Source organism: Eurosta solidaginis, chromosome 2, assembly GCF_040869045.1.
Source record: "Eurosta solidaginis isolate ZX-2024a chromosome 2, ASM4086904v1, whole genome shotgun sequence".
NCBI classification, from domain to species: domain Eukaryota; kingdom Metazoa; phylum Arthropoda; class Insecta; order Diptera; family Tephritidae; genus Eurosta; species Eurosta solidaginis.
The window spans coordinates 296022152-296034164 of NC_090320.1; the positions used below are offsets into that span (position 1 = coordinate 296022152).

Sequence of the window (12013 nt, forward strand, 5' to 3'; positions counted from 1 at the left end):
CGGCCGAGCGGAAGGACAGACGGTGGACTGTGTATAAAAACTGGGCGTGGCTTCCACCGATTTCGCCCATTTTCACAGAGAACAGTTACCGTCATAGAATCTATGCCCCTACCAAATTTGAGAAGGATTGGTAAATTTTTGTTCGACTTATGGCATTAAAAGTATTCTAGACAAACTAAATGAAAATGGGCGGAGCCACGCCCATTTTGAAATTTCCTTTTATTTTTGTATTTTGTTGCATCATATCATTACTGGAGTTGAATTTTGACTTAATTTACTTATATACAGTAAAGATATTAAATTTTTTGTTAAAATTTGAATTTTAAAAAAAATTTTTTTAAAAAGTCGGCGTGTTCTTCATCCAATTTTTTTATTTAGCACATATATAGCAATAGTAGTAACGTTCCTGCCAAATTTCATCATGATATCTTCAACGACTGCCAAATTACAGCCTGCAAAACTTTTAAATTACCTTCTTGTAAAAGTGGGCGGTGCCACGCCCATTGTCCAAAATCTTACTAATTTTATATTCTGCGTCATAACGTCAACCCATCTACCAAGTTTCATTGCTTTCACCGCCTTTGGCAATGAATTATCGCATTTTTTCGGTTTTTCGAAATTTTCGATATCGAAAGAGTGGGCGTGGTTATAGTCCGATATCGTTAATTTTAAATAGCGATCTGAGATGAGTGCCCAGGAATCTAAATACCAAATTTCATCAAGATACCTCAAAATTTACTCAAGTTATCGTGTTAACGGACAGACGAACGGACGGACGGACATGGCTCAATCAAATTTGTTTTCGATACTGATGATTTTGATATATGGAAGCCTTTTCGAGATATCGCCATAAAGGTGGACCAGGGGTGACTCTAGAATGTTTGTACGATATGGGTATCAAACGAAAGGTGTTACTGAGCATTTTAAGAGGGAGTGGGCATTAGGTCCATAGGTGGACGTCTTTTCGAGATATCGCCATTAGGGTGGGCCAGGGGTGACTCTAGAATGTTTGTACGATATGGGTATCAAACGAAAGGTGTTACTGAGCATTTTAAGAGGGAGTGGGCATTAGGTCTATAGGTGGACGCCTTTTCGAGATATCGCCATTAGGGTGGGCCAGGGGTGACTATAGAATGTTTGTACGATATGGGTATCAAACGAAAGGTGTTACTGAGCATTTTAAGTGGGAGTAGGCATTAGGTCTATAGGTGGACACCTTTTCGAGATATCGCCATTAGGGTGGGCCAGGGGTGACTCTAGAATGTTTGTACGATATGGGTATCAATCGAAAGGTGTTACTGAGCATTTTAGGAGGGAGTGGGCATTAGCTATATAGGTGGACGCCTTTTCGAGATATCGCCATTAGGGTGGGCCAGGGGTGACTCTAAAATGTTTGTACGATATGGGTATCAAACGAAAGGTGTTACTGAGCATTTTAAGAGGGAGTGGGCATTAGGTCTATAGGTGGACGCCTTTTTGATATATCGCCATTAGGGTGGGCCAGGGGTGACTCTAGAATGTTTGTACGATATGGGTAAATAACGAAAGGTGTTACTGAGCATTTTAAGAGGGAGTGGGCATTAGGTCTATAGGTGGACGCCTTTTCGAGATATCGCCATTAGGGTGGGCCAGGGGTGACTCTAGAATGTGTTTGTACGATATGGATATCAAATTAAAGGTATTAATGAGGGTTTTAAAAGCGAGTGGCCCTTAGATGTATATGTGAAGGCGTTTTCGCGATATCGACCGAAATGTGGACCAGGTGAATCATCTGTCGGGTACTGCTAATTTATTTATATATGCAATACCACTAGCAGTATTCCTGCCAAGATTCCAAACGCTGTTGATTTCACCTTGTAGAACTTTTTCATTTTCTTCTACTTAATATGGTAGGTGTCACACCCATTTTACAAAGTTTTTTCCAAAGTTATATTTTGCGTCAATAAACCAATCCAATTACCATGTTTCATCCCTTTTTTCGTATTTGGTATAGAATTATGGCATTTTTTTCATTTTTGGTAATTTTCGATATCGATAAAGTGGGCGTGGTTATGGTCGGATTTCGGCCATTTTTTATACCAAGATAAAGTGAGTTCAGATAAGTACGTGGACTAAGTTTAGTAAAGATATATCGGTTTTTGCTCAAGTTATTGTGTTAACGGCCGAGAGGAAGGCCAGACGGTGGACTGTGTATAAAAACTGGGCGTGGCTTCCACCGATTTCGCCCATTTTCACAGAAAACAATTACCGTCATAGAATCTATTCCCCTACCAAATTTAAGAAGGATTGGTAAATTTTTGTTGGACTTATGGCATTAAAAGTATTCTAGACAAACTAAATGAAAATGGGCGGAGCCACGCCCATTTTGAAATTTTCTTTTATTTTTGTATTTTGTTGCATCATATCATTACTGGAGTTGAATTTTGACTTAATTTACTTATATACAGTAAAGATATTAAATTTTTTGTTAAAATTTGAATTTTAAAAAAAAATTTTTAAAAAGTGGGCGTGTTCTTCATCCAATTTTGCTAATTTTTATTTAGCAAATATATAGTAATAGTAGTAACGTTCCGGCCAAATTTCATCATGATATCTTCAACGACTGCCAAATTACAGCTTGCAAAACTTTTAAATTACCTTCTTGTAAAAGTGGGCGGTGCCACGCCCATTGTCCAAAGTCTTACTAATTTTCTATTCTGCGTCATAACGTCAACCCATCTACCAAGTTTCATCGCTTTATCCGCCTTTGGCAATGAATTATCGCATTTTTTCGGTTTTTCGAAATTTTCGATATCCAAAAAATGGGCGTGGTTATAGTCCGATATCGTTCATTTTAAATAGCGATCTGAGATGAGTGCCCAGGAATCTACATACCAAATTTCATCAAGATACCTCAAAATCTACTCAAGTTATCGTGTTAACGGACAGACGGACGGACGGACGGACATGGCTCAATCAAATTTTTTTTCGATACTGATGATTTTGATATATGGAAGTCTATATCTATCTCGATTCCTTTATACCTGTACAACCAACCGTTATCCAATCAAAGTTAATATACTCTGTGAGCTCTGCTCAACTGAGTATAAAAACCATTGAGCAAATGATGTACATAAGTAATCGAACACCGATTTAACAGGTTGTTGTTGTCCATGCTGTTTACCATTGTGCACGTTTTTTTTTCAAACACTCGCCACTTGTATGAATTCAGAATGCCTGTATGGCTCTGCCATGATTGAATGCATACAAATACTGGGGTGGGGTTCGACCATATATGTAATACTCCTATATCCTATATGTAATACTCCTATATATGTAATACTCCTACAATGCTCGCATTCGAAATCAAAACAAGACAGCCTATAAAATTTTTGTGATTGTAGCAGCATAAGAGTGACAAGAAAAAATTTAAATGTCGGCACATTCGATTATTGAATACAAAACCAAAAGCGTTTAAACAGCAATATATCGGCACTCTGATGTTTGGGAATGTACCATGGCGCAACGATACAAGGTGGCAGCATGGAACAGCTGATTATAAACTTTTTTTATTTGATGTGATACATCAACTTCCGGTGCAGTGCGATTTTGACATTGGTCCATCGAATTTACAAAAACAAAGTACATGGAATTTTTATTTATGTTTGTAGGTATGTCACCATGCTGCCACCTTGTATCATTCCGCTATGGAATGTACCTATCCTAGTATTACATATATGGATTCGACGAATGCACAGGGAAAAATTCCACTCATGGATATTTAATAACTTATTTTTATATATTTGTAAATTTTCAGTAATTGAATGTAAAAGGAAATGGGCTTGCTTGCGAAACTCTTATGTCAGGTATTTGAGAACCGAAAAATCAGCTGATTCATATGACGGCGAGAAAAAGAAGAAATGGTACATGGCTAATGCTATGTCGTTTTTAAGGCAGCATATCAGAATGCCGCGATCTGGTTTCCGCACTGTATATACCGATGATGAATCTCAAAGCTCACCATCCGATTCGAGTAGTGACGGCGACAGTCCAGTGCCATCCAAAATTAGAAGATTTACGCCAACAGAAAAAGAAGAAGAGCCGTTAATTATAAAAAATGAAGAACCAAATATAGAGCAGCGAGAATTAAAAAATCGGGCTTTGTTAACAGAAACGACAGAAGAACCAATATTTGAAGACATACAACGTAACCGAAAAAGGAGAGTATCAAGATATAACAGAACCATAAAAAAGGCACAAGAAAATGGAAACGCGCTATTTTTTAAAAGTTTGCTGGTTGATTACGAAAACCTATCCAGTAGAAGACGAAGAACATTCAGAGTATACATGTTAGAAAAAATGAATGAGTTGCAGGAAGAGGAGGAAATGCAACAAGAAGAAGAAATGCCGTATTAAATGCGTAAAAAATATAAAAGGTTTAAAAAGCATTTTAAAATATCATTTCCATACATTATAAGAGCCGTTAAAACCTTTTTTATTTTGTATGAATGTATAATTCAGACACCCAAAATAAAAATTATTTGAGTTTCGAGTTTAAAAACAAAAATTTCAATAAATATGAAAAAAGTATTTCCATATAATTTTGATCAATAGATACTTTTTAAGTTATCCGAAATTATTTTTACTTTGTTTGAGTCGTAAAAAATTATTGATTGGTACTTTTATTTATAAAAGTCTTCATATATTAATTACGGACAATGACTTTTATTTTAAAGTCCTAAACATGGCTTATGATTTATGCGTGTGACATATAAAAGTCCTTGAAAATAATTAGATTTCGAGTTGTAACATGACTTGCGCTATAACAGTGATTCGGAAATCCATGCTAGACTACGAGTTTGCTTCACTGAACATTTGAAGAGATAGTTTGTGAAGCCAAGGCAGGAGATTAAGATGAACAAATAGAAGCTAGATCGAATTCGACCATCCGTTAGAATATATGTCGCATTCGTCTTTGGCTATATACATTTAAAACCGGCAGCCCCATTTTTTAGTACCGTCTTCCGACTTTCGCGGTATCCTAAACCAATTTTTTAAACGGCTCCACCTATTTAAGTCAACCAAAAAAATCGGTTACCTCGACCGAAAGAAATTCAAGTTTAAGAATGCTTATTCATCCATTCGCCCATCCGTCCGAAGGCTCATCCTTACATGTATTTTTGCAATAACTTTCAATTAAATAAATTTTTTGTAATGAAATTTGGCATTCTCTTCTGACCACGAGTAGGGTTTATACTAAAAATAGACATAATCGTCATAAAACCACGCCCCCTTTTTATATACCTAATATTTCCTATGAATTTATTCGATATTTCCGATGCCTAAATGAGCTATTTTCTTCAAACTTGTCATGTAGGTCAATGTAGGCTGGATACATGCGGCTAACGCAATAAACATAACAATTTAAAAAAATGGTCGGGGCAGCGCCCATTTATTAAAATAGATTTTTATATGCTTTCGCCAGTGATGTCTTCATATTCGGTGTATAGATTCCTTATTTAAGATTGACCTGTTCCAGAAAAAAAAAATACGAGGATACCCCGATCAACTTTCTATATAAAAATACAATAATGCTCGTTGAAGGCACATTTATCGTTATATCTCTGTAACTTGTAAAGATACAATGCTAAGGTTTTAGAAAACAAGTCCCATTGATAGACCTGAAATTAATATTAAACAGTTTTGAAAAATGGTTAGGGCAACGCCTGCTAAGGTTACGCATACCTTATGAATACACATTCATGTATCAACCGATTTTTATAATTTTTGGCAAAAGTTGATCTTATTTAAATATCGAAGACGCAAACGATAAATGTGCCTCCAACTCGAGTCGAAAAGAAATAAGATTCGAAAGGTCTCAAAACACAAATTCTTCTTTAATATCCAAAACAAATTTCTTTCGAATCAAGTTACATAATAAGACCCCTGATGATCTCTCGTCTGGTACCCACATTGTACTAAAACCTCTGAGTTTCTTGTGGTCCATGTCAATGAGTCGGTAGCGGTGAATAGTGGACACACATCATTTGTAGAGGTAATACATAGAAGTAGTGTAGAGGTAAACACTGACACATATTTCAGTTGCATCTGAGTATATGCGTATTGAAATTTAGAAGTACTAATTTTCTGCGCAGCAATTTCAGAAGAGTAGATAAAGTTTACTGCTTAGCAGTCCATATATAGTTTAAGCGTATATGTATATAGATGTAAAAAACACAGCTAATATTAAACATTTTGGTACATTTATGAAGAAACTTAAGTTCATTTAAGCGTAAATTAAACTTCCTTCACCCTAACGCCGTAGTCGTAACCATACCCATATCCATAACCATCTCCAATGTGATAGATTAATGGTGCCTTAACCTAAAAACCGTAAAAATTTCATAAAAATGAAGAAAACGCAAAACATTACAAACATATTCCACAACAAATAAGACTCGTAAGGGCGAATTAAACTTCCTTAACCTTAACGCCATAGTCGTAACCATACCAATATCCATAACCATCTCCAATGTGATCGATTAATGGTGCCTTAACCTAAAAATCGTGAAGATTTCATAAAAATGAAAAAAACGCAAAAAATTACAAACATATTCCACAAAAAATAAGTCTCTTAGTCATAACAAAAAGATATTAAATTCACCAACTCAAATATTTTTAGGTTATGGATATGGCGAGAAACCAAAAACCAATTGGTTGACTATGGTATGGTTATGGCGTTAGCCTTATGGTATGGCACCATTAATCGATTACATTGATTTCCATAAGGCAGGTTCGATCAGCTGTTTTATCTGGTTATGGTTTTATGGTTATAAGTCACCATTAATTGGTCCTTTAGCCTTATACCTAAACACCGTTTTAAGCTGGAGTCATTAGTGCCGTTTGTCGTATCGCTGTAGTCGTATCCCTAACGTAATCAGCTGTTTATCGTTACGACGGTAAACCAAAAACCAATTGGTTGGCTACGATACGGTTACGACCTTGGCGGCACCAATAATCGATAGCATTGATTCTCATAAGGTTGGTCGAATCAGCTGTTATAAGGTTACCGATAAAACACCAATGTCTGCAGATTTAAGAGCCTCCTGCGATTTACAACCAGATTGACTGAATTTTGTGTATGTTAGTGCAGTCGGGTGGCTTCGGGACACACGTATTTGTTGTCGGCTACACGTTGATGAAAATCAAAAATTTTTGATTTTTTCATTTGACGCTTGCTTATTTGATAGTCGTGGGGTATAATTGACAAAACGGCAGTGTTGTATTTAGTTTGTATGACATTCAAAATGAACAAGTGCGCGGAAGAACAGCAATTTACATTAAAATTTATTGAAAATTATCAATGTTTACAAGCTTTATGGAATGTAAAGCTTTTATTATTATTTAATAAAATGTTTATTCGTCTTTTTTTATTATTTAATAAAACTGCTGTAGTTGCAAGTAAAAAAAATCATCATCCGATGACGACATATTCTCGTCCGAAAGCTACGGTTTCTCAATGCAAATGTTGATTGATGGCCTTTTATTTGATAGTCGCGGGGCAAGCGCCAAATACCCGACACGCACACATACAAAAATTCAGTCAATCACGTTGTAAATCGCAGGAGACTCTAAGTCATAGTAAATTTTACCAAGTAGCGGAACTAACAGCTGATCGGTGAAATTCGCACATTCACATGCACAGTTCTAGACTCAGTTTCAAAAAAAAACTTTAGATTATTCAGCTTAAATTTTAAAGTGAGATAATCCTTACCAATTGATATATATATAGAATATATAAGGCGTTTTTGTTGTTATTAAAAGCATCTATCATTTATTTTTGAACTTTATTTTAACAATTTCATGCGATTTTTAAACATTTTCGTGCATATAAATACAACCATGTGCATATACTTTTTGACATTACATTTCATACACGTTCGTATTTGCCATTCTCATTGTTTCTAAATTCGTAAACAATGACTGCGGATATTCTGTGTGATTTTTCGAAAAAATGTATTATTTTTGTGAAACTTTATACTTAATCTGTGGTATTGTGGTGGTCAAAAAGCTTTTATGCAAAAATACTTAGCCTCACAACCCGAGACAATGTATTTCGTAATGTCGAAGTACTTATATGTATATGTATTTGATGTGGAAGCATGCATTTGAGAACACGGTTGCCACTTCAGTCCATTCCCTTCCCCCCTATATGGTCCGTTGTTCCCTTTTTCACAATGTTGGGTCTTTTTCGGCACGGTTTGGTACTTTTATTTCTTTTTCACTGAAGCAAAAATTCAAAATACTGCAAAAAAAATTGCCGCAGATCTATTACCCACATATAATTTTCAATTTACTCCAATGGAATTCTTACCACGAAAATTGCTCTATCAATTAAATGTAGCAGAACAATGACATTTCACTTGGGAGATAATTTAGGCGAGGCATTAAAAATGAAGTGTTGAATGTTCGGACAAAGACATTGTCATTAATTTTTGATGAAACAACGCACTTATCAGAAAAAGACTTTTTTAGTGCTTAGATATTTCGATCGGTATTCAATTATTATACAGTTGAAACTTTTAAGACGCTTCATTTTTAGTCTGAGTTCAAAACTCACACTTACTGAATCTAGGTTCTGGTATGAAGTTTAAACTGTGAGTGAAAATGAAAGCATCTAAAAAATAACATTAACACAATTGCTTAGTTTCATTTACGATTTATTGAGTTTGCCACAACGCAAATTTTTTAACCGTTCCTTACTAAAACCTAACTGCGCTATACATTTTATTTCATTGCAATGAAGCAAAACTAGGTTCACAACGTTAGATTGGTGAAAGACATAGTCTTATCCTAAAAATTTTAAAATGTGATACCTAAATGTACACTTTATTTTTGTTTGTGCAGTTTAAACTAAAGCCAAGTGTCTCCTTTATTAAAATTTTATATAGGACACCCCTGAAACATCCTACAATTTTCGCTTTTTACAACAAATACGATACTCTAGTAACTTGCCGAATTGTTTGTATACCAATAAAATAAAACTAAAATTTGGTCCCCTTTTTGAGTTCTGGTCCTTTATTCGATAAATTTTGGTCCCAAATGACAATACGGTGTGGTAACCGTGTTTGAAAATGCACGTGATAAGGTTGCATTTTTCCGAACTTAATTTTTTTTTTAACAATGAAATAGTAGGATGCAAGCGACTGCCATAGTAGTAGACATGTACATGAATGTTATGAACAAAGATTAAAGCTAAAAAAAAATGTCTTTGAAATATAATCTAATAGAAGATGGACACGAGGCATAGCTTCATAGACGCGTACTAGGCACAGCATAAGCAATCTTTAGGTGTAGAGAGATCTTAGCTGCATGTCATATTTTGCAAGCGTCTACGAAGCTACGCCTCTTGTGTATTTTGCCTAAGTTCAGCTTTTTAGGAGATCTAACATTTTTAATTAATATTGATAAATAACACCTAAGGCAAATACGCCCAAGGTGACTTTTGCGTCGTTTTGGCACTTGCGTTGCGTCTACATCTGACTTTGAACACACGTGCTTTAATTGCTTCAATCCATAAGCTACGCAACGCCAACGTCAAAGCAACACACAAATAATTAAAAACTTACGTTCTTCTTCAAGTTTCTTGTATTTTAGAAAAAAAAAACCGATTTTCTATCGTCGTTCAACTAAATAAAAAACATAATTTTGTATTCATGTCGATTTCGTGATCGATCAGGAGAGACGGTGGAACATATCTTCCTGGAACGCGACCCAATCTAATGAGGGCACAATAGATCAACGGTCGCAGTGCAATCCCCAATAAATTTTCTATTGTATCTTCATGTTACAAAAATAATTGTTCATTTTTCCTCATGTGACAGGGGAACTTTTAGCGTCCGTTATTTTAAACTAACCCTTATTTGACGAATCACTGAACGATTTCTTTCAAATAAAATGTTTGTTAGCGTTCACCGAAGATGGTGAAAACGGCCCGTGGAATTGTTGGCTTATATAGCCAAAGAAAGTTATGCATAATCAAAATTTAGTCAGCACAAAACGAACAGTTAAAGAAAATTTAAAATATAATGCATATGTATAAAAAGCATGCAATTTATGAAATCATTTTTTTATATAAAATTAGTTTGACATATCAGATTTGTCAATATTATTTTAGTCCTGCTACTTTTAACACATTTATAATATTTAAGAACATTTAAGAAGTAAGAAACATGATTAATGCTGACATTAATACGTGTTTCATTTATTTTCATTGAGGAATAAGTTCGTAAAAATAAAAAGCACGTTTTTATTAAATGAGTATTAGAAGGAACATTGGTTTATATATTAGATTTTTAAGATGAAAATCTCCTGCTAAAAAAGTAATAGAATGAACATTGGTTTGTAAATTACATTTTTAAAATGAAAATCTCCTGCTAAAAAAGGAGCAAAACCTAACAACATTTTTTCATTTTCGTACTTAACTACACTCCCATTTGTGATTCAGGATTTCTGGCAAATTTTGAAAAAAACTCCGAACATCAATTCCTTCATTATATGACATTCGACTGCCTAGTCCACTGCCTTCCACTCTATTCGCAACATAAGCTCTATTTTAGCTGCCAAACTATATAGTAAACAATACTCTATGTGGACAATTTCATAAATCTGTTTATTCGCCTGTGCCCAGCATTCGTTTCCAAAATGCGTTCACATCGTGTTGTAAATCGGAACCATGGTTCAATTATGTACAGGTCGGTAATTCAAAATGAAACCAACACATTGGCAACATTTTACTTACACATACAAAAACTGCTAAGTTTTATGTTTCCATTCCATACGATTCGCACCAACACCAATACACAGATTTTGACAATTTGAACAGACATATTTTGTTGCTTTACAGATGAGCCAACCTGTATATAGTTGAACCATGATCGGAACAAAGCAAGCAAAGAAGCGTTTACAGTGGCATTTCAGTGTTTCAGCTGTTTCCGTATACCACATAAACGCAACACGGCATTTTTTATTTCGTGTTTTGGTTGATATTTTTTTTTATCGATATGTATATCTCGGAGGTGAAAAAACTAATAGATTTAGTTAAGGAGCGAAGAGCAATATATGATAGCAATGATAAATTATATAGACAAAATATTGATGATATTTGGACGAAAATAGCAGAGGAAATAGGCAGGGAGGGTAAGTTTCTTTGATTTTGCATATGTGCATGCGTACCATAGTGTACCTATACAAGTGTGTCATCTAAGCGATAAACGTCAAAACTACAAACAGCCTCGCTCACCTGATGCAAATCTCAGGTCTAGAGTTGCATTTTTGGTACGCAAGAGTACTTCAAGCTGAGTTGCATTTGATAGTTTAATAAAACTTTGTAGTATTTACAGATGAAATAGTTGCATATATTTCCGCGGAAATAAGAATACTAGAAGATTTGTAGCCTGCAACAATGCCGAAACATACGGAAAGCAAAATTTTTTTAAATTAGAGCCATAATATAAAGCGCCACACGTGTAACATGGAAAAATTTCACTTCTAAGGCTGTTTACACAAATGCATAAGGGAAAAATTATATAAACGCTTTGGTCCCTTCAAAGCAAAGATAACGTACGGCGTTTTTCGTCTGGCGTTGTCAAAGCGTAAGCACGCAACCAAAGTATTTATGTAAATTTTTCGATACTTCGCCCGACAGATGAATTAATGAATGCAACACAACCAAAGCGTCTGTGTAAATCCGCCTTAATTTTTGTAGCTGTAAAAGTCTCCTGCAAATAAAATGGTGCTGTAAATGCAAACAAATCAAACTCCTATATGACACTACTTTATTTTCTATGTATTTTTCTTGTATTTTCTCTTATATTTTTTGTCGAGGGAGCCAATAAGGTTTCAGTACTGGTGTAAGTGTGTGGGTTTTTTGACATTAGGCTGTTTTTTCTTTACTTTTTCTGACAAATGAAAATTTTGTTTTTAGTTTCAAAATTTACACAACTAAATTCAAAGTGTAAAATGTGTGTGCAAA

General features: G+C 34.9%; 1 protein-coding gene across 4 annotated transcripts in view; it reads left to right on the top strand.

Moving 5' to 3' along the window:
- Nucleotides 1–12013, top strand: part of LOC137241244 (uncharacterized) — a 33289-nt gene that overhangs the window by 17485 nt on the left and 3791 nt on the right. The window contains exon 2 of one of the 4 annotated variants that reach the window (XM_067768626.1): nucleotides 3797–4591. The exons of 2 other annotated variants lie outside the window; for them this stretch is intronic. In XM_067768626.1, the coding sequence (XP_067624727.1) occupies nucleotides 3797–4395 (599 nt within the window). In that variant the 3' untranslated portion in view covers nucleotides 4396–4591. Of the gene's footprint in view, nucleotides 1–3796; nucleotides 4592–10926; nucleotides 11179–12013 lie in introns of those variants that run through there. One more of the 4 variants, XR_010949945.1, reaches the window with a different exon arrangement.